The sequence below is a fragment of the Micropterus salmoides genome, unplaced genomic scaffold, assembly GCF_014851395.1.
Source record: "Micropterus salmoides isolate LMB-PRFRI ecotype aquatic unplaced genomic scaffold, ASM1485139v1 Ms_hic_scaffold_13, whole genome shotgun sequence".
In the NCBI taxonomy this organism is placed as follows: domain Eukaryota; kingdom Metazoa; phylum Chordata; class Actinopteri; order Centrarchiformes; family Centrarchidae; genus Micropterus; species Micropterus salmoides.
The window spans coordinates 16,710,386-16,733,697 of NW_024040374.1; the positions used below are offsets into that span (position 1 = coordinate 16,710,386).

Here is a 23,312-nt window from a genome sequence, read left to right on the forward strand (position 1 = left end):
TCTAAAAAACAGTAATAAGTCTAATTTTTCATGTACCCCCTACCCTACCCCACATTTCTTTTTGTGTTAAATGTAATACTCTTGATACAGTTGTGCTAAACAGTAGGTAACCGTTTCATGGTTTGATAATGAAAAATAAATATAGGCTAACCTGAATATTTGTCATACATTATAAATGAAAATGTTTTAATAAAATGAAACAAAAACAACTGAATATTGTGGTGTCTTTTATTGTTGCATGGGGAAGACCTAAAGCCTGATCTGTTGCACATTTTACTTGCTTTGCTTTTGGATGTCTCTTAAAGGTTCAAAGTGAGGGTGGCCCATGGATCCTTCATGTATGGGTAGAGGATCAATAGTGGCCCAACAGCAAATTCTATATCTGGGCCCCATAAAAGATTGCCGGACTTCTGCCTCTTCGGTTGCACATGTAACGTTAAGGTTATACAAGTTGTGTTCAGTTCAATTAAAGAGTGATCCAAAAACAGTAATTTGTACGGGTAAAATTCATACCTCATAAGTAAAATGTAAAGATTATTACACATTCTGAAAAAATAACCTGATTTCGTGTTTCTTAATATTAGATATTAGGCTATTTGTGACCCCCTTTTTAAAACTATGTACAGACCCATAGTTTTGAACCACTAACCAAGCACTAGCGACATAAAGTTGCGCAGGGGGAGCATTTCCATTAAAGACGTATACTGAAGAAGATGAAAGAAAACAAAATGACAAAAGGATTTATAAAAAAAATAAAAATAGGCCGCCATTTTGAGGGCGGAGCAACTGGCATCACCATGGAAACACGCTCTTCCGAACAACAACTGTAAAAGACGCGCAGTTACACCAAGTCTCTAGCACAAATGGCGATGAACAACCCACAGCTTTGTAATGGCTCGCTACACGGTTAGCTAAAGCCCATCGCCAGAACAGCTACTTGTTGATTAACGGTATCTATGTTGGAAGAAGGTCGTCACAGCTGGACTCGTTCCCGTTACAATGGCCGTTTCAGTTGAAGAGGTTTCTTCGTCCCTTGTACGGGAATATCTGAGTCGAAAGGTAAGCTAGCAAACGCTAACGCTGTGAGATGTTGACATAGGGTGGTCAACGGGCTCAATGCTAAACTGCAAGCTGCCAGCTAGCTAGCATTAGCAATCCAGTAATGGTAAAGAGTTTAACGTTATTCAGGTGTTGCACTGACATCTGTGATTAGTATGGATGATGGTCATATTGTCAAAGCTGCTAGCATCGCCACCCGTGATAACAGCCACTAAAATGTGACCATTTTGGTGACATAAGAACTTACGGTGCAAAACACTGTTGTGCAGGGTCTCAAGAGGACAATTGCCTGTATGGATGAGGAGCATCCGCGCACAGAGGCCAGTATCAACAACAGATCACACTTGATGCAGATTCTCAACATTGAGGGACTCTATAGAAAGAATAAGGTACGTCTTGCAGACGTTTTGGAGGTTGGCTGCTGTGCAAGTGGATACCATTAAAAGGACTGTATCTGACTTGTCTGATATTGCAGATGCAGTACTCCCCCCTGAAAACATTACTGGAGATTATTGTAAAGCATCACATCAAGGACCTTGATAATGGCCAGATCACCAGCAGTGAAAGTGATTCCCTGCAGTCTATCGGCTCGAGTGTTAATTCTCCTGCAGCCCCGCCAACAGTGATGAACGACACAGAGGCAGAGGATAGCGCAACAGCTTTTCTTAGTAGCAAAAAAATCAAATCAAGGTAGCCTATATTACAAGTGACATTTTGATACATTATTTTGTGCCGTTTTAACTTTTTGAAAATAGGTTAAAACCTATATGGGATTCATCTCTCTCACAGGTCTGATGTAGAAGAAATCTGGCCATCTCAGCATATACACACGTCATTGCCTGAGACCGACAGACTATCCAGTCAGAATCAGTCTGGTTTCTGGGCTTATGACTCAGAAGAGCAAAAAGGCCAGCCACTCGTGGCTTCTCTCCAGGACAATGAGGGCTGCGTCAGAAGAGAACCAGAAAAAAAGACTGAAAGCACCCAAAGGAGCAGAAGTAATCGAATTAGACGTGGCATGATGGCTGGACCGATAGCTAGTACGCCTCAGGTACTGAACTTCTGATACACCTCTTTAAAACATAGTAATCCCATTTTCATCATGCTACTCCTATTCATCCCTCTCTGCTCCATTACTGATGTTTTTCCTTTTAGGAATCAAACAAGAAAAGGCACAATCGAAGGCAAGAAGCGCTTCAGCCACTGCTCAGAAAAGAAGATGAAAAAAGACAGTTAACGGATGGACTTTTAGTAACTGGCTTACATCAAAAAAGCTTAAAAAGCAGCCTAACTGAAATCAGCTCAGCTAAGTGTAGCGTAGGAGGGCAACAGGCATTGCGGAGTGCACCAGAGAGAATGCAGAGGGAAAACACCTTTGAAAAAGTGGGACACGACGTACTGAAGACTAAAAAGTAAATAATTATAAGATGTTAATAGTAGTGTGTCTGTGGCAACTGTTTGCACTGTTGAAATGGTTTTCCTATCTTCCTTTTGTTCAAAGGTTTATGTGCATTGTGTCTGTTGTTTCTCAGAGTAAAGTCTTTGCCCAGGTCAAATGTGGGTGATTTGGATGTGTCTGAGATGGTTTTAGGTAAGTACTGTGTAAACAGAAAAAAGAGACTGCACCCATTGTCTTTTTTTTTTTTTTTTTTTTATGTTTTGCCTTGTATTTGTCAAAGCTGCCTTGATTAACAAGGTGTGTTAATCAATTCCTAGATGACATTGATGATGATGACGATTTCCGAGAACTCTCGAAAGCTTCCTTTCAGAGAACCATCGCAGAGCACAGCTATGCTGGCCGCCCGATGGACCAACACACTGCTGTGGTTGGTGATTTATGCCTGTGTTTCTCAAGAAATGCTGGAGGTAGTTTCTGCGGTTGCCTTTGATTTTTCTATTTGTTTTCTGCATTTGTTTTTTTTTCCCCAGGAATTGAAAATGATTCTTCTTGGTTCCAGCCTAAATTGTTTTAGTGTTGAGTGGAGGAATCAGAGTTTCACATTCTCAGAAACGCATGACCTGAGATACGGAATTGTGCAGAAAAAGGTTGTCTCAACTGTGCCGTCTTTCTAAAATTCAGTAATCCAGTCAACTGATTTTATATGATTTATTAATTTGTGATATTATGCTATAATTATTATTATTGTTATTATACTATTTTTCTGTTTTCTAGGGTGGTCCTTGTGGCGTTCTGGCATCCATCCAATCCTTTGTTCTAAAGAAACTTCTGTTTGAAAACATCCAAAGCAGTGATACAGGCCTTCAGTGCGTTATCCTTCAATTCAGAGCTTTGGCTCATAATATTAACCTCTATGTGCCCTATTGTAATCTCTTGGATGCCTTTTACAGCCAATAATTCACATCAAGGCATGCTTTCTAACCACTGTTAAGAAATTATCCTGCATTTTGGAAGTAGCTTTATTATTACCCCAGACGACCTGCTTTGCACTCAAATGCCATTTTGTTCTCAGGAGGTTAAGACCTTCCAACACTGCCAGAAGAAAGTGTCTTGTTTTAGCTGCGTCTGAAATCCTGTGGCGGGCTGGTGAGGAAAAACAAGCCACAGTTGCAATGTAAGATCCACTTAATACTCCACTTAATCCTTTTTTTACACAACCTCATGACCAGTGTTTTGCTAGGTTGAATGTATGTGAATACCTGGCTTAGATGTTGGAAGGTCTGGGTGGTTCATTATGTCAGGGTCATACTGTACCACAGATACTTTTTTAATATCTGCTCTCAGCACCTGTCAGACCCATTGTTCAAGTTTATGAGCTTTTTTCTAATCTCTGTTTTTTAAAACAGAAATTCAGGGAGAAATCATTTCACCCCAACTGGACACTACAAATCTGAAGGAGTGCTTGAAAAGGTAAAGGGATGCCACTGCATACACATCTGCTCAAATTTCGGTAGTAATATTATACTCAAGTCGATTAAATAGATTAGATAGAAGCTGCACATAGATGAGGAGTTTCATATTTAAAAAATATTAAGAATTTTACATCAGACAAACATTCCTCAACAGCATTTTCATTTTTATTGGGTTCAACTTGTGGAATATTACTATGTCTAGATTTGATAGATAGAACTACCTTTTGTTTTAGATAACATGTTTTACAGTGGATAACATCAAGGACCTGCAGTTGATTCTGGAGCAGCATATTGAGCAGGTGAGAGATATCATTTTCCTCAGTTATATTTTGCCAAGAGGACATAAGATTGCCAACCTTTTTTGCTCCAATCTGTCTTCTTTTTTCACAGTTTGAGACTGAGGAGTTAGGATGCATGCTGTTGACCATATCTGCTGTTCTCTCTCGATCCGTTGAAAAGTACGTTATGCCTTTTCCAGCTTTGTGACCGAACAAGATGTACAGTATAAAAAAATCACTATTAGCTAAATGAAGAAACATCACCCTTACTGTGCTTACTTGTTATTCTTTCATTAGAGTAAGGGAGGATATGGATGTGCCCACCAACACGCTCATCGGAGCCCATGGCTACTGCACTCAGGTTTGACATAAAAAAATTAATTGGGCTTGATGGCATTGGTTTAGGGACATGCAAGTCTATCGCTTAATAGTTAATGTTTACGGCAGCATTGAAATGCTGCCTCAAGGCCATGTCAGCCTTATGAGTGAACAAGCACATCTCCAGTGAGCAATGAAAATACTATGCTGCGAAGAACTAACAGAAGTTTGTGCGTGATATAGGCTGTTGATGTTCACACTGCAGGCCTTAATGGTCAGTTCCAAGGAAGATCCAGTTTTTTTGATTGCACAATAGAATAATTCGATGTCACACAATTATTTTTTTTTCCTGCAAGAGTTTTGACAGCTGTGCCTCCAATGGTCGGGGCTACTTAAGGTTAGGGTGGGTTTAGGGTTAGGGTTAACCAATCAGAGGCAAATCTGAACTGAAAAAGATCAGATTCCATGCTACTTGGGCTGTTCAAACTGTTATGACAAAAAATCAAAAATCAGATTTGCCTCACATTGGCCTGCAGTCTGAACATTAGATTATGTTGATGGTACAATAAAGGGATCTTAGTGCAACACACAATACAGATAGTAAGCAATAATACTGTTACTGCTGTATACAGAACATAAATTCTGGTTACTAAGATTGATTCTTTGTGTTTGTGTTCACCAGGAACTGGTCAACCTGTTGCTCTGCGGCAGAGCAGTTTCTAATGTCTTTGACAATGACATGGAGTTGGACTCAGGCAATGGCAACCTGACTCTTCTCAAGGGAATTAAGGGCCACTGTGACATTGGCCTGCTGTCCTTGTTTGAACATTATAACATCTGTAAGGTGAGGGGCATCACTGGCTGAAGAAAATGTGAAGCAACAGGCTCTGTGGTTATCTCAATCCGTAGCATAGTTACAAATTAAATTGACCAGGTGAATTGAAATATAACTAGTAGGTCAATCACATCACGGACATGTGGATATGTTTTGATGAGGAACATGGCCTGTTGAAGCTGATGTAAAACTCATTCTCCCAGGAAACAATGATTAATTATGGCAAGCTGTTAACATTTATTCCTCAAAACTTACTACTACTACTACTGGCCCTTCAGAACTTACTTGCCACTATTCATTGGTTACTAGTAACTAAAAAGTAGTTACTGGTAACTAATGGAATATTAACTAGTAACTACAAATTAAGTAGTAGAATCTAATCAATTGTTACTATTAAAACGGGAATAGTTTCTAGTAACTAATGGAAAGGTGACTAGTGACTAATGAATAAGTACTAGCTTTTAAATAGCGACTAGTAAATTTTAAGGAATAAATGTTAAAATGACTTGCCATAGATTAATAACAAGGTTTTTTAATTGGAAATGAAAAAAAGGTTTAAGGCTCTTCAGCAAATACCTTGCACATCATTAACATGTACAGTAAATACCAAGGCATGTACAAAGTGTACTATTCCAATCAAAATCATGTTACTCCTACAACCTGGAAAAACTGTGTGTATTCAGGAAGCATGCATAAACAAATACCATGACAAGAGTTTTGATTTTACTCCTCACCCACCCTGGTAGCCGGAATCTGAAGTTTGTGACAACTCAGGATTGTGGATAACAAAATTGATGTCTGAACTCCATTTAGCTGCTTTGATTTCAAGGTTCTGGTTATGTAAAACACTGCTTTGCTCTGCTGTGTTCTACTTTCTTCTATCTAAGGTAGGAGCTTACTTGAAGACTCCCCGTTATCCCATCTGGGTGGTGTGTAGTGAAAGCCACTTCAGCGTGCTGTTTGGCCTGCAGAGGGAGCTGTTGACCAATCAGGACAGCTGTCTGGAGTTTGACCTCTACTATTATGACGGACTGGCCAATCAACAGGAGGAGATCTGCCTCACTGTCTGTATGTAGCATCACTCAGTTTGCATGTCCTTTTTTGATTGTAATTGTTTCTTTATAATCCCCTCACCTCAGGTATTGACCAGAACTTTACATTAGGGTCAAATTTCTGTGGTTATAATGTGATCATGTTGGTGCTTGAGTAGTGTTTAGTTATTTTGCTTTTGCAAATTGTAAGTATGCCTTAATTAAAAATGTTAATTAAGTATTCGTATTTTTAGCTGTTGGCAAATCGGCCCTGAGCTGTCAAGATATTGACACCGATCTCATACCCCCATTGGAGCACTGTATCCGAACAAGGTAAGGATCTTCTGGCATTTCAAACACAAAGACATAGACTGGCGTGCACAGTAATGTCTTCAGATCCATAAAATGCTTTTATTGCTATTTATTAAGTCAAGGGGTGTTCAAATGTATGCTTTTAGTTCTAAAAGATCAGGTGGTTTAGTTATGTACCTGGGTCAGCTTTTAACCCCTTATTAAACTGTGTTTTTTTTTTCAGGTGGAAAGATGCATTAGTCAATTGGAATGAAACAGAGCCTATTCTTTGACTGACATTTTGGATCGTCCAAGACAGATACGTTTTCTTCATATTTATCCAGATAATTTAGCGTTACCATTGTTTTCTCTTCATAGTGAGAGTGCTGTTCTTCAATCTGTTTAAATGACATGATGGCCTGGATGTTATTTATCACACAATGTATGTGCAGATAGAGCTGGCATATGGCATATCATGTTAGCCATAAAGTTCCCTACAAAATTATATTTGAGAGAATGCAATAACATTTTGAAAGGTTTAGCTATAAGCATAAGGTTACTTTTTCCAAAAATGTTTGGAGGAAAACTCTATAAATACTTTTGGCACCATAGTGGCCTTTTACTTTTTACCTGTACTTTTCACATAAAGATATAACCGATTATCCAAAGAATCTTCAACCATGTCCAGTTGCCCTTGACTTTAACCTTCTTTAGATAACTATGACCTGGATGACTGAGAATCTTCACAGACATCGATATAACCGATTGTCATCCATATTTTACACTTATGTATTATGATTTCCCTGCTCACTAGAAATGAACATGTGATATTGAAGAAATCTTGAAAAATGACTAATGTGTTAATTTCACACCACGATTTAACTGATTTTGGTCCATTTAACTTATTGTATAATCTAGATAACCAGTTTGGTTTTCAAATGGCCAAAATCAAATTGCCTTATTACATGTGCACTCTATAAGTGAGATAATATGATAGGTTGTACTGTATTTGTTTTCATTGCCTCAGTAATAATTCTGATGTGTTGTTATGAGATTAGATTAAATAAATACAGATGTGTGTGTGTGTGTGTGTGTGTGTGTGTGTGTATGTCTGTCTGTCAAAGAGTACATATTATACTAAACTGCCTTGATAAAAGTTCACTTTTGACAGACCTCTCCTCTGGAACAGAAAATAAAACCATTCAATACCTCAACTGTCTCCATACAGTGATGTTTTTTTTGTGTCACTCTCTTGCGTCTCTTTGTAACTGTGGCTCCATAAACACCTTCTGTCGCTAAGCAGAAACATTTTTGTATACGTTGTTTTATGAAACTGCTTTTAACTGCCAATCAAATAAGAAAAATACTGCAAAACTACTGTTGTGTAACTTAAGTTCAGTTATACTGTATATTGTTGTTGAGAAAAGATCAGTCTTATACAATAGAGCATAAGGCTTTTAACTTGAAAATGTTAGTGCTCCTGCAAACATCATTTTCAGTTTATACAAACTATTTGAAAGGGACAATAAATTGTAAATAAAAGTTCTCTATTCTTACCATACTGACATTGCAGAAGATGCGTGAGGATGGTGTTAACATTGCAGCTTTTCTAAACTAAGAAGCTCACTGTGACTAGCAAATTATTTTTAAAAGCTGTTGGGTATGTAAGACTAATAAATACATTTTTAGAAACATCACTTTGGTTGTTCAGATATACAAATCACTTCCATAATAGACTAATAAGACTTTCTTTATTTGCCGCTCTGTGCCTTTGTAGCATTTAACTTTGTTAACGCATAAGAAATTTACGTTTATGTAATCCTTACACGTTCTTCCAAATAAAGAAAACAAACTCAAAGCTAATTGTGAATTAACTATTAACTATGTCACATGTCAGGGGGAAAAAACAAACAAAAACAAATTCAGCTGAAAGATGCCTTGCAGTTAATCAGAGTGTTTAGTATTAGCCATGGCAGGCGTCAGAGCGCAAACGGTGTGGGGCATGCAGAGGGGGTGGCAGGGAGACCTGTGCCAACACCTCCAGCACATGGGATCAAAGACACTGCAGCTGGCGCACAGACAGAGCTGTAGCAACATACTTCCCATCGAGCTGTCTTGTGCAACTTGGACCAGAGTCCATTTAAGATCAGTGCAATGCAGGGGTCAACCATCTTGGCAACAACACACAATTGAACAGTACAAGCTGTTTTCTTAAATAAATCTGTCACTCATATCCATGACATTTACATTTTGGTGCAATGGAAATGCTGGAGAAGACCTCACTTTGATGACAATTCAACTGTTAAATCTCTAATGGAGGCTGCATTATCTGAATGTATATTATTTATGACTCATGTAGGGATTTATGCATTCTACAAAAGACATAGGAAGAGCCATGAATTAATCATGAGATGTGGAGTGAATCAATGAGGCCTCTACAACAATTTTACAGCCATCACGGTTACTGCAGTCACTATAAATAAGGTGCTTTGCTTGAATGAGGCCTTGGGGTCTAAGCAATTGGATTAAAGTGTTTACTTTTGCCACAGAATTTGTCTGCGGATGGGGGGAGTTTGATACACGTCATAAGCAACCATGTTTAGGTTTTAGGTTATATGCTAGTCATAATCTCCACTGAATAGTTGGCACATGAAACAGTTTAGTAAGAGCCAACGTGCTAATCAAATTACAAATGTGTGTATGATTTCAACGTCAATTAAAGACAGGAAACCGGACAATCCATTTACTTGGTGAGCTTGTATTAAGTCAGAACTGGGATTTCTTGAAAGGTCTGCTGCAAGACTTGTGTCAGTCCAAATCACTGCCTCCTCATACAGAATTAAGGTGAAAAAAAACCACCGTAAACTTTTACCTTATCTGTTTCAAAGAACACAACAGCGCAGTTGGAGGTGACTAGCTCATAGCTCTTCTTCTCAATGCGGTTGAGCTTTGGTGCAGCCGGGTGTAGTCTGACAGGAAGGAAATGACCCGGCTTTGGTCTCTATTTACTATTTATCGCACCAGCATTTCTCAGAGGTATCAGAGGAAGGATTTGGTGCTTGTGTGTAATTGTGTTAGAGCCCTCCCACATGCTGTCCCCAGTGCATCCTCTGTCTCCTCTCCTAATCTGTGCTGTTTGTCTCCAGATAAGTGATATCCTCCTCAGATTAGGATCCGGTGTCTCTACCCTGCGTGGCCGGAGGGAAAGGGATCCCTAGCGCATCCCCATGAGGTGCAGGCTTTATTTTTAGCTGCCTAATCCTTTTATAGCTCCAGCATAAAAACATTGCCCCTTTCTATTAATTGTCCCAGGTAATCATGACACAATATGCCACAGAGGAAGTACTTCGTTTTATCAGGTTTGACTGAATATTGAATATTCAGGAATTTGTTCAAGCATACATTTCTAAAATGGACTAAGGAGCCTGTGATTTGTGGAAGAGGTGCAACCGTCCATTTTATGGCCCTTCAGAACAAGGCCATCTCATATCAAGTTAGAAACATGTTGCATGCATTGAGATCACAATCACACTGATAGGATCAGCACGTCCAAAGAAAACAGGTCCTTTCAGTGCAATTGCAGTTCACAACCTTTTGACAGCTTCCATGGATGATTTTTTTAATGATCTCACAACAAGCCAAACTTTGTTGAATAATACATGATCCAATGTAACAAACTGTTGCCGCTGAGTATGTAGAGACAAGCTGGCGTGAGAACTGAGCTGTTGTAATCTTTGGCTTAGCGTATGTTTTCTTCAGAACCCTGCCTATCAGCATCCCTATGTGTGTGTGGCTCAAAATTTATTTCACTACCCTAATAAAAACAGCAGACAATCACTGTAACTATTCCCCAGGCACACATCTCAGCACAAGATGATACAACTTGACAAGAAGAAGAATGTTGGATGCTGTTTGTTTGGTCAGGACTTTGTAGCACTCTGTTAGGGTAAGGGTATGTATTTCCCTGCAGAAATACACAACGATCAAGAGTTTAATTAAATGGCAGCTCTGATGCCTTTGTCTACCATTAGAAAGTCACTGTGAGGAAGTGACAGCTTGTTTTAATTCTCTTACATAGCTGTTGCTGTTTCCCATTTATGACGCCTAAAAGGCAAACAAGCAGGATCTTTTAAAAGAGTCCAGACACTATTATTGTCTGGCACGAAGACAAGTCAAGTTGGACATTACTGTCCAATTTACACAAACGTTTAACAAGTGGGCTGAGGCTCCAGGTCCATAATACCAGGCACACTTCATTCATTGGATTATGATCAGGAACCACTTCGCTCAAAATAGTTATGCTTCCTAAAATGCATTTATCCACTCTACAAGAAACTCTAGAGAAAGCAATTTACCAAGCCTTCCAAAAAGCCATAAATATGGTCTCTTTAAGGAAATAAAACCAGTAATATCCAGTTACATTAAAATACAGCCATGCAGTTTAGATCATCTCCATATAAAACTGCAAACATGTAAAATGCCTTGCATATGTGATAACTTCAGGAGTTTGCTAAGGTTTTGTTTGGTATTACCCAGAGTATATCTTGTTCTAGTGAGCTTGAATTGCACAACTTCCCGTTGAGTCCAAGATATTTGACAGCTATGATTTAGTGTGTGACTGCCAGAGACAAACATAAACACCTGCCAGACATTTTGCAACAAACTCCAGTTAGAAGGTAACACCTGCTCTGAGGAGCAGGGATGGAGGAGGCTGCATCAGTGAAGGTGTTGAAAAATGAAACAGAAAGTTTGAGCCAGAAAGAGAAGAAACAAGTATTCCCACTGAAGCAAGAAGTAATGAAATCCAGTTGTGTTTGGTGCTTTTTACAAATCCAAATGACACTGACCAGGGGATAAAACTACAGAGACTGGGATGAATGCTGTGTTGTAATCAAAAAGCTGCACACAATTTGCATTTTTTCAATAATAAGTAGTTCATTCCCTTGGGCTCCATTTGCAGTCACACCCATCACACTGCCTGCCTCTACATGGCTGATCCAACACTGAAGCCTCTTCATGTTTTCCCTTATCCCCATAAAACCCAATAATATCAAAATATACTGTGCTTCAATATTCTTTATTGTTCAGTACTGCAGTGCATTATCACCACTGTTGTCTTTCCATATGATCTCAGCAATCACTCAAGTGCCAAATAAAATGTGATGAAGACAGAGACGGAGCATGACAAATCTTTTAGACCAAAAAAGTGAAAGAGGAGTTCATATACAAGGAGGAAAAAAAAGAAATGCTTCCTCTCAATCGTTATAACTTTTATAACCAAAATAATCAGATTTTGAATGATTGTGAAATTATTATTTACATAGGCCTACCCTTTCAATAAATAGGTGTATTTAATATTAAATTAATGTTTCCTTACAAATATATGGTACACACAGGTAAATAAAAAGCAACTCCACTGAAAAACAACCAACAATGTCCATCAGCATTTTCAATTATGACAACCACAACAACAAAAAAATAGAAACACCATAAAAACGACAATGTTTATATGACTGCTGTGGATTTGAAGGCACTTCCTTGGCAACTCATTAATCCCTCTTTCATTGTTTGGGGACCTGAAATGGAATAAGAAAAAAAACTTGATTAGAGCTGGACATCAGCTTCAGTTTCTGCATGCCTTAGAGCTGTACTGAGATTTTTTTTCTGTCCAGTTTTGGCAAAGACACATCTTGACATCTTGGCCTTCCTGAGAAAGTCGTGTTGTCAGCTTCTAAAGAGGGTCATTACTGGCCTGCTATTACTGGCATTCCTCGATCATATGTCTAAGCTCATTCAGAAATGATCAGGATGACTAAATAATGAATCACTTAATATGCCTTCAAAGGCCCCTCGATTGTGATATACATTTGTCAGATTTTCTCAGAACAATGAGGACAGGATCTTATTATCTGATCCACTTGAGAAACTGAATACCTGAAGATGTGTCAGCCTCTTCAATTTTATAATGACCAGAAGTCCCATACCACGAAAAACTCAAATGACCACTTTTGTAGATGAACTCTCTCCCGGCAGTCACTCACCAGCTAGAGCTAATTGCTAATTCACTGAGAACACATGCTTTTACCCATGTTGGATTTAGGACTAGACGGCAGTGAACGCATCAGACCTGCTGTCATCAAAGATCACCTTAACAAAGAGATGACTATGGCTATCCAAAATTACTCCACCGACGGTAGTCTAGCTAGTCTTACCTTTGTCTTGAAATGGCTATGTTGAGGTTTAGTGTGTTTAAGGTTAGTGTAAGAAACATGTTAAAGTGCTGATTTTTAAGAAAACCATCCTGATCTGTTTCTTTACATCTAGTCTTTTACTTTGCTATCAGACTGTGCCTAACAAAATAATTTGTTTTAAATCCACCTTCTGATATGTTATATATATCTGAAATATATATAATATCTGAAAGATTGTTGCACATGGGGGCAAAAAAATTACTTTTCATGACATTTGACCAGAACATAGTATGTCATCGTGAGTGGCTTCTCATTAAAAGACATTTCAAATGCTATTCAGTGGTACCGGTGAACTTTTCCAGTGAACATTTCCAGTTCAGACATAATCACCCTAGCATTTCTTTTCACAAATGTGGTGCCAGGACAAGACATTTACAGTTATGTTATTACACGTTGTAATATACATCCCTCTCCTACCTGTGATGGAATAGATTTGTGTGCAACTTCAGCCAACCAGCACTAACCTTAAAATAACCGGTAAATTAAGATTAAATACACAAGAGACTCTTTCTGGTAGGAAAGTGTTTCAACGTGTCCAACACCAACAAACACTATATTCTTGAAACGTACAAATGTTGAACAGATGCGCTGCAGCTTGTTTCTGATTATGAGCATCAGTTTCACATCAGACACAGTAAAATGAATCTGACCATCATCAACAAAGAAATTCCTCTGTGTCACATTGCGAGGAAATTATATAAATATATACACACATGCAGAACTAATATATGTCTATCTTATTTAACCATTTTTACTTTGATACATTACAGGATGGAGAGTTATCATGTATGCCCAACAGACTGAACCCCACCCAAGAAGAGATAAACTCTTTTACTCACATGCATTATCTAAGATTGCATGCACAGTGGACTCATTGCTAATCGTGTTAGCAATCTTGCACATCTTTTGTAATCTGAAAAAAAAAAAAGACAGGGAAAAAAGGCGATAAACATGTTAACATCAATCAATCAATCAATCAATCAACATTTATTTCTATAGTGCTTTACAACAACTGTCAGGTATCCAAAGTGCTTCACATCATAGAATATAATAAAACAGCATATCATACAATAGATACATATAACAAAAAACATTTTTTTTAAAAAGAAACAAGAAAAAGGAAATTGTCACACCACTACTGCGTATTAAAAGCCATTCTAAACAGGTGTGTTTTAAGTTTAGACCTAAAAATAGTTTCATCTGCAATTGTGCGAATATCAGGGGGTAGCTTGTCCCAGAGACTCGGAGCAGCAACTGCAAACGCCTGATCAACCCATCGCTTATACTTCGACCATGGGACTTCTAAAACCAATTGGTTTGAAGACCGTAACGACCGGCTGTGCTCACGCAGGGTTAAAATCTCAGTTAAGTACTCCAGGGCCAGGCCATTTAGGGCCTTAAAAACGAACAGCAAAATCTTAAAATTTATTCTATACTGCACTGGGAGCCAATGTAAAGTGTAGAGGACGGGAGTGATGTGAGCACGCCTAGATGTATTTGTTAAAAACCGAGCAGCAGCATTTTGTACAAGTTGAAGTTGTGAGATGAAGCTTTGATTTAAACCAACATAAAGAGCATTACAATAATCCAACCTCGAACTAATAAAGGCATGAATCACTTTTTCTAGGTCATGCCTGTTAAGAAAAGGCTTAACTTTAGATAGAAGACGAAGCTGGACAAAACTCATTTTGACAACATTACTGATTTGCATGTCAAATTTCATGTTGCAATCAAAAGTAACCCTAAGATTTCTGACAGCAGGCTTAAGGTATGGAGCCCCCAAATTCACAGCTGAACCATTTGGGTTACCAAAGATGATACACTCAGTTTTTGCTTTGTTTAAATTAAGAAAATTTTGTGACAACCACAACTTAATATCATTCATACAACTAAGTAGGGAGTCTAGTGCAACACTAACATTCGGTTTTAAAGGCAAATATATCTGCATATCATCGGCATAACAGTGAAAGGACAGGTTGTGCTTTTCTATAATACTCCCTAACTGCAACATATATAAAGAAAACAAGATTGGGCCAAGAATTGAACCCTGGGGTACCTCACAACATCATACCACCCATGTAATTAATGCTTCAAAATGTGTCTCTCTTAATAGCTGGACTATTGAAAATTGGAACTAAATGATTCTGCTATTAACTGTAATACATTACAGGTATTTTTTTCAATGTACAAGGTACAAGGTTGTTTATTAGTATTTTGTTCTACAAACACAGCATATAACTAAGTGTAGACCTATATTAAAATATGGTAATATATAAATTAAAATAAAACAATACAGTTATTTATATACATATATACATAGGCCTACACATATACCCCCCCACAAACATTCCACAGTGCATTTTTTAAATTTGCTTTTGGTTTGAATGTAAACAGCAGCAACCAGATGATAATATGAAAGTTTCATCTTCACAATAAACAGACGTTTATTGCATTTGTGCATCAAGCATCATCAATGTAAAATGAGTCCACCTCCTCTCATCTTGCCGGAGTCTTGAACAACAACAAATGTCCCAGGGTTTTCAAAATACTCATATACTGCAGGTCATTTAAAGACAGTAGGTACTAAATAGTACTCAGTACATAGTAGTTTCAAAGTGAGAGTGAAATGAAAATGAAAAAGACACAAGACGCAGAATTGACATCAGAGGCAATATGCTAATTCCTGAATGGGCATTTAAAGTTGCAATGTTCCTTTAACAGAACAGCTTTGCATTTAAAGTGCACAATCACTCATGATTTCTAATATCATCATCAAAATTAGCATAGGAATTGAGCCATAAATATTGCAGTCGACAAAAGTAAGCATCATCCCAATCCAACAGACATTCAAATTAATCTTGAGTGTGAACCAGTTGCCATCTGTATTTGTCCGCCATGTCTCCCTGTCTGGCTTAAAGTAAACTACCTACTATATTTAACAGGAAATTTATTCGTTGCTTCAAGTCTGACTTTGTGCTTACTTGACTGCATCACAAGGGAAAAAAGAAACGCAAAAAGAGGGGCTTCTTTCTCCTATTTACTCTGTCCACAATAAAGGCAACTATGGCTAAACAGATATCCATCTGTAACTTGGAGCATCATCTGCAATCATTCTCCGACGTCTGCCTGTCTCCTTAATTCCCAAATGTACATATTCCAGATGCAAGGACTGATCCTTCAGATTGCAAACTGTGGTGCTTCTATATCTGCACTTCCCAATCCGGGAGTTCAGGACCCTCCAAGAGGTCACAGGATAAATCTAAAGGGTCGTGAGCTGATATAACATTATACTGCTACACAAACTATGTTTATATTTGTAATATTTGAATTTTTTATTATTAAATACTCAAAATCTTCATGACTGTTCAACTATTCAAACTAAACAATCTAAGAAAGATGTCTATGAAGATTCTCAGTCATCCAGGTCATAGTTATCCAACGAAGGTTAAAATCAAGGGCAACTGGACTTGGTTGAAGATACTGGAAGACGTTTTGTCCCTCATCCAAAGGACTTCTTCAGTTCTGACTGACTGGCAGGGAAACTCAGCTATTTAACCTCAGTGGGGTTGTTGGCCCGGGTCATCGATACCGCTGGTTCGTTAGTGTTCCTTGTTGCTGTGACGACAGTCGTTACAGTCATTAGGACTACCTGTGGCCAAGACTGAACGACCATCGTTGGTATCTTCACCTGACTGCGCTGTACACATTGAAGAGGACAGGAGCCTGCAGATTGGTGTTTACAGAAAACCCACACACACAGACCAATACCTACTGTTCGATTCCCACCACCCACTGGAGCACAAGCTAGGGGTCATGAGAACACTGCACCACAGAGCGGAAAACATACCAACAAGCGCCCAAGCCAGAGAGAAGGAACAGAACCACCTGAAGGGGGCACTGACAGCCTGTGGATACCCTATATGGACCTTTGTGAAAACAGCCACAAGATCCAAGAAGAACAAAACTACAGGGGAGGAGGAAAAGAAGGTCAAACGCAACAACATTGTGATTCCATACGTGTCTGGAGTATCAGAGAAACTCAGGAGGATTTTCAACAAACACAACATCCCTGTGTTTTTTAAACCCAAGAACACACTAAGACAGATGCTGGTACACCCCAAAGACCGCTCACCCAAACACAAGAAAAGCAATCTAGTGTATGCGGTCCAGTGCAGTGAGGAATGCACAGACCTGTATATTGGGGAGACTAAACAACCATAACACAAACGCATGGCTCAACACAGAAGGGCCAACCCCTCAGGTCAAGACTCTGCAGTCTACTTACATCAGAAGGACAGAGGACACTCGTTTGGGGACCACCAGGTGCACATTTTAGACAGAGAAGATGGATGGTTTGAAAGAGGTGTCAAGGAAGCCATCTACACCAGGGTTGAGAAGCCGTCATTGAACAGGGGAGGGGGTCTACGCCACCACTTATCCCCCACTTACAATGCTGTCCTTTCATCACTTCCCAGGAAACTCAACAAACGTAACCTATTGGCCTCAGGTGAAGATACCAACGATGGTCGTTCAGTCTTGGCCACAGGTAGTCCTAACGACTGTCGTCACAGCAACAAGGAACACTAACGAACCAGCGGTATTGATGACCCGGGCCAACGGCCCCACTGAGGTTAAATAGCTGAGTTTCCCTGCCAGTCAGTCAGAACTGAAGAAGTCCTTTGGATGAGGGACGAAACGTCTTCCAGTATCTTCAACCAAGTCCAGTTGCCCTTGATTTTAACCTTCGTTGGAAATCTAAGAAAGGAATATCACTCTTTGGTTGAAAAGCACAGAATTTTTTTTACTTTATATATACATATATATATATATATATATATATATATATATATATATATATATATATATATATATATGCACATACATGGATCCATATCTATTTAGAAAAGGCAATTAAAAGACAAGTTCAGCTTGTCAAATCCCGCATCGCATTGGAACCAGCCATGTTCACATTCACTACAAATCCATATTTAATCGTTTTTAATCCATAACATTAATCTGCAAATGCTTTTGCATGAATTAAGAGTACCTGAAAGCCTCTAAAAACTTGATTTAGAATCTTAAGTATTTCTCTATATCCTTAAGTATTCATGACTAAATAAGCAACAATCAAAGTTTAAGTTTGGAGAAAACACATCCTCACGTTTTATTTGTTAGTTTAACTCTGAGCTAATCTGCTTCATCAGGACGGTGTGTGTGTGTGTGGTTTGATTTGATTAAACTGTGGCAAACATCCCGCCAACTGCCATCGGATTTTGATTTCAGTGTTGCTAAATACTGATTGTTGCACGGATGCATGACATTAACTGTTCCAACTTTGACAGTGTTGTTGTTCATGTGGGAACAAATCACTCACAGTGAGAAGCTGTGCAGGCACAACAGTCATTGAACACATTGTAAAAAGGGCAACATGAGAAGAAAAAGGCATACATACGTGCTGGTCTCGAGCAATCCCTTGTATTGTGATAAATTCTATGAAAGTGTGTTCTGCATTCCGAGGAGAACTTGACTGGTCCTGCTTAAGGGAAAAGGTCTGATCAGGCAAAAATTTTCAATTTTTTCAAGGACTTCATTATTTCCTCTATATCCAAAGTATAACTAGTATAACCATGCCTAAGCCTACAATAAATTTGTAAATGTAAAATGTAAAAATGTAAAAGTGAACAGCACATTATCACAGACATGGTTAAGGAGTCAGGGTTCAGCTGGACAGAGGAACTGAGTCTTGAGTCATAATCACCTTTTAAAATTCCAGATTTTCACACCAATAAGGAACTCCACTCATAGGTCCTGAGACAAATAATCAGCTTAACCTCACACTGCCTACAACATAATTCTGTCGGCTTCTGACCATGTACTATTTCTCTGCACCACTGCACTACACATAAGCCAGGCTACCTTCTTCTGAACCACATCAGTGCCAATGTTCACATGCTTTCTATGACTTGAGCATACTGTATGTTGGCTTTCAGCAAACTAAGAATTTCCAGCCAAGGGTTACATGGGAAAAGTGCCAACTATGCTCTTTCCAGATAAAACTGTTTTGCAACGTCTGGAAAGGACAGCAACGAAATGCATTCAACGTTGAAACTTTGCTCTCATGATGATGTCTGTGATGGCAGTTCACCTGTGAAACTTACCTGTAAAATGCTGAATGAATTTGCCTTTCATGTTTACATCTCTAGGAACAATTTCTGGAAAATAAAATCACTATTAGCTTGTCAGTCAACAGGCATTTTACAACAACTGAGCCGTTCTTAGTGACACAGTGACCATGATGAATATGACTATCATTGTCAAAGTCACCCCTCCACTGCATATATCATTGTTTATCACTGATGCAGTAAATTTCAAAAAAATGTTCAGTTCAACGTGAAGCTGCACAATATTATTCATGATTAAAATACTTGGTGATTTTGGTTATTAAAGTAATTTTGCTGCACTCATTGCATCTTATATAAACATAATTTCTAACTACATAATTCTAAATGACAATTATTAATTGTGAATACTGTTCAAAGGCAGTGCAGCAATCTGTGATGAATCTATATCTTTACATTATTCTCTATGGAGATCTCATGTTGGAGGGGGTATTTCATAATGTCTAGATAGGTGTAAGAGTACCCCCCTTTCTGCTCAAGTCCATGCAGACCACACATGTAAGTGTCTGATAACACATTAGCCATGCTGACAGGCTAAAGAGATTATTGTATTGGAGTTTAATGCTCATCAGAATAAGTCCACGCTGGTAGTTACTGGGCTAACATTACATTAGCCCCCAGACCCAGTACCCAATGCTGTAACTGCATGTAACTACAGGAGGAGGATGAATGATAACAATTTAAACATGCTGAGCCTGCATAGAAAGTCCAGATATACAGTAAAGACAAAACAAACCACCCAATTCACCCTAATTAGAAGGATAAACAAATTTTACTATTCCAAAAAAAGAGTTGGACATGTAAAAGCCAACTGTGCCATCAAGCCAAAACCCAGGTGTGAAGAGTGAAAATGGCAGCTTGGATTACACAAAGTCAGCTAATGTGGTTTGTACTGTATCTGTGTACTGTATTTCCTGGGCATTAATAAATGCACGTCAACAAGAATAAAATACAAAAGTCTTAAGCTGCCAGTCTGTTTCTGGTGCCACACATATAAAAAGAGAAACCATGACAGATAAAACCCATTGTAAAATAAAAGTGTTCCCTTACATTATGTCAGTCTCACCATAGCTGTCATTCTGATGACACAGCCATGGCTTTTGAGGAACACACAGAGACGACTAGAGGGTGAATGCATTAGTGGCTTTACAGATGTTTCTTCTTCCTCCTCATTATGTTCAAAACATCTATCTTTGCGTGACCATGGATGCACGCACCAGTTGCTAATATGCAGCTTTTAATATCCTCAAAAGATAAATTCCATCCAGTCAGTGGTCTGAGAAAGGTACTTTTCCAATTGCATAAGCTGGGGCTGAGACTTTGAGCTTTGCAACGTCTGTGCACTGTCTCTGAAACATGATCTAATTGATAGTGATGGTAGGGAGAATCTGAAATTGCAGATAAACAACACATAATGTTCAGTTGACACTTAATAAACTCCCACAGCACATACCAATGACGCACAGTCCTAGACTACACTCCAAGTTAACTTTGCCTGTTGCAGCAATAAAAACCATTACCGTAAAATACATAAAATAATTTTCTGGGTACCTTTCCTTTATTACAGTCTTACCTGGGCAAACCTTCTGTCTTGGATCTCAGATAATTGAAGAGATATGTATCAAAGATTTACTTTATTGGCATAATTCCAGTCTGGGCATAATACAGGTACAGTTTAACATCCATTTAAATTGAATTTGTTTAGGTAAGATTTAGAAACACAAATCAGTAAAATGACCTGGACTCTTCTATACAGATAAATTAAGTGCAGTCTTTATATAGTCTCCTCATAGAGTCTCATCGTTCTGTAATACAGTCAAATGGAGTGTTTGAGTAAGTGATTCTGGTGCAGCTCTATAAATTACATCAATGTGACACAGCACAGCCAGTCTTGGTCAGATATGTCTTGCGGAGATGCTCCCGATTGGAGATGCTTTCTGGCACATCATAGTGTCTTTGTGTACATGCAGGGTGGTCATCATTCATGTTTTAGTTTCCACCATGAATCATACTGAATGAATCATTCACATGTTTGGCACGACGATGCTCCTCCTACGTGAATTCATAGTACCTATCCACGTCTCTGTCCGTCAATCAATCACAGTTTGAATGAGAGAGCGCTACAGTTTGACATGTGGTGAAAAGGCATCTCTCAGAAATAAGAATACCAAGTTTGATACATGTGGCATAACCCTTTTGTCCACGGCAGATGAAGCCGACCTGCATGGCATGCATTATATAGCCACTTTAAATTGAGTTGGACATTTGAGGACAGAAAGATCTGGACACTGTAACCTGCCTTTTAAGCATACTCTTGCCAAATAGCTTTTATGAAAAGGCAAACCTAATTTTCTTTTCCATATATCTTCAACTAACATGCTTACACCACGTTCCATTCAGCCAAACTAAATAAGGTGTACAGCCCAGACCAGACCAATGACAGCTGTCTCCCACGGTAAAATGGGGATTATGCTTTCATCATCAGGACCTAAAAATAAATCTTATCAGCTTACCTATGAGTCTACTGTTATCCAGCCTAGGAACATAGAAAGGCTTTTCACGGGAGGAGAACTTCATGTCTTGGGCTGAAGTGAAGAGTCCACTGCTACAGCGCTTGGAGACGGGTTTGTCCTGTTGCTGGCTGTCTCTGATAACCTGTAAGATTAGATCCAACAGGGTCCTTCTTTCTTTCTGCTTGACATCCTTGCTGTCCATACACTGGCCCGAGGTAATGAGCAGAAAGAAGATAGTCAACAGTATGTGCCATTTCCTCTCCACCTGCATGACTGTCTGAAAACATAAGCAAACAAGTTTTGTTACACAGAGGTTAGATTAACTCTGTTGAGTCATTCAACTATTTTTGGAATTCTAACAACCAGAAAGATAGCAGTACACTTTGTGTCATTCTTAACACCAACGGATATTTCACCATTGCTTGTCATTTGAGCTCCTTCACATCCCCAAAATTTCATAAACTCCATGTCAGAGGTGACATGCATAGCCTCTAAAAGTGGAATTCACTGCCAGATATGGTCTGGTGCAATCTACTTGACGCAGCAGTCGCGTTTCTTCTAGTTCAATACGAGGGTAAAACAAATGCAGTCAATCTAACTTCACACTTACTAGTTTAGTAGTAAAAGATGCTTATGTCCTGGAGAGTGGACACAGTTGTCTTCAGCAAATTCTTCCAGGCGTTGTCTGTGGTCCCGGAAAGAGAGAGAGAACAGCCAGTAGATTGTGCTCACCACCGTCTTTCTTGAAATAATGCGTCTCTATTTATACTAGGAGCCACCTTCTTGAAGGTAATACAATCGATTTCGAGTGGGTGGTAAAGCAATGTTGACATCTTTGGTGCATTTCTTCCAGTGGCATTCGCTCACTTTGGCATGCGCCCCTCCTTTACGCACCAAAACATCACTAGTTGTAGTTTTATTGGACTATTAAACTCCAAATAAAAAGAACCCTTTCGAGACGGAGTAGCGGTTTAACATCTAAAAAAAGAGCCCCCCTGAAATTTCCATTGAAAAAACAAACGTCAAAGACTGTGGCGCGTCAGTGCGCAAGAAAATAGTTTTCCAAATGCACCAACTTGTTGGATGTTGGATGCAGACAAGAGAAGAATCTGTGGTCATGTAAGCTTCTAGCTGACCTGTCAGCGTGTCGATCTTTTTGTTCACCGATGTCCAAGTCTTGTGACCGCCTAAGCGCTGCAGAGAATATGCCTCCAGGAGCAGCCATCCGGCTGTTTTCCAGCCTTACTGAATAAAAATATGTAATTGTGATAGAGCTTTTAAGAATTATGAAATATAAGGGTCTATTTAAAATAAATTTAATTTAAAATATATAAGGGAGTCCAGAAAACTTAGTGGACTGCTAGCTCAGCTGTCTGAATTATAAAGTCCCCTTTTAAAGACAATTAAACAGTAGTTCTTGCATAATCTAAATGAGTGTAATAATTGATTAATGCATGAAATGTCATTTATAGTGGGAATTTATTAGGCTACAGCTTCATATCACGGCACTGGTACCTTATTTGCACTTTGCATGCATCCCTTTACATTATACAGTATATTAGATGAAAAATGCGTTTTTAATGTGTCTGTAAATCCAAAGGAAGTTAGGACGTTACCTAGTGGCGTCGCACATGTTCTCGTCCAATACGGATTTCTTTTAAAAAAGCTAAGCAAGAAAAAACCCAA

General features: G+C 38.8%; 2 protein-coding genes across 4 annotated transcripts; one reads left to right on the forward strand and one right to left on the reverse strand.

Annotated features, from left to right (window-relative positions):
* The first annotated feature begins 808 nt into the window (after positions 1-808).
* Positions 809-7,902, forward strand: mindy4 (MINDY lysine 48 deubiquitinase 4). 2 transcript variants are annotated; one of them, XM_038715835.1, is made up of 18 exons: positions 812-1,059; positions 1,329-1,448; positions 1,535-1,749; positions 1,849-2,110; positions 2,215-2,471; positions 2,592-2,650; positions 2,776-2,885; positions 2,989-3,105; positions 3,233-3,324; positions 3,531-3,632; positions 3,865-3,928; positions 4,164-4,229; positions 4,321-4,388; positions 4,506-4,569; positions 5,209-5,370; positions 6,249-6,429; positions 6,647-6,725; positions 6,928-7,902. In XM_038715835.1, exons 1-18 carry the CDS (start codon positions 1,000-1,002, stop codon positions 6,974-6,976), a joined length of 2,127 nt encoding a protein of 708 aa, XP_038571763.1. In that variant the 5' UTR covers positions 812-999; the 3' UTR covers positions 6,977-7,902. The 2 variants fall into 2 exon arrangements, with proteins under 2 accessions (XP_038571764.1, XP_038571763.1); XM_038715836.1 differs by lacking the exons at positions 6,647-6,725; positions 6,928-7,902 and having other exon boundaries at positions 809-1,059; positions 6,253-6,394.
* Positions 7,903-11,741: 3,839 nt separating this feature from the next.
* On the reverse strand, positions 11,742-22,866 carry alkal1 (ALK and LTK ligand 1). 2 transcript variants are annotated; one of them, XM_038715837.1, is made up of 6 exons: positions 22,237-22,866; positions 21,627-21,903; positions 19,093-19,146; positions 18,387-18,470; positions 13,774-13,847; positions 11,742-12,259 (listed from the first exon to the last, which is right to left on the reverse strand). In XM_038715837.1, the coding sequence occupies exons 2-5, from the start codon at positions 21,895-21,897 to the stop codon at positions 13,783-13,785; spliced, it is 474 nt and encodes a 157-aa protein (XP_038571765.1). In that variant the 5' UTR covers positions 21,898-21,903; positions 22,237-22,866; the 3' UTR covers positions 11,742-12,259; positions 13,774-13,782. The 2 variants fall into 2 exon arrangements, with proteins under 2 accessions (XP_038571765.1, XP_038571766.1); XM_038715838.1 differs by having other exon boundaries at positions 18,387-18,467; positions 22,237-22,865.
* Between the last annotated feature and the right edge of the window lie 446 nt (positions 22,867-23,312).

Bases quoted from the DNA above. Each gene is read 5' to 3' on its own strand.
- alkal1 (XM_038715837.1), bottom strand. From the start codon at position 21,897: ATGCAGGTGGAGAGGAAATGGCACATACTGTTGACTATCTTCTTTCTG. The intron at 19,147-21,626 runs GTAAGCTGATAA...TTTATTTTCCAG, and splicing joins GGATAACAGTAGACTCATAG to AAATTGTTCCTAGAGATGTA. The intron at 18,471-19,092 runs GTAAGTTTCACA...TTTTCCCTTAAG, and splicing joins ATTCATTCAGCATTTTACAG to CAGGACCAGTCAAGTTCTCC.
- mindy4 (XM_038715835.1), top strand. From the start codon at position 1,000: ATGGCCGTTTCAGTTGAAGAGGTTTCTTCGTCCCTTGTACGGGAATAT. The intron at 2,472-2,591 runs GTAAATAATTAT...GTTGTTTCTCAG, and splicing joins GACGTACTGAAGACTAAAAA to AGTAAAGTCTTTGCCCAGGT. The intron at 5,371-6,248 runs GTGAGGGGCATC...CTTCTATCTAAG, and splicing joins AACATTATAACATCTGTAAG to GTAGGAGCTTACTTGAAGAC.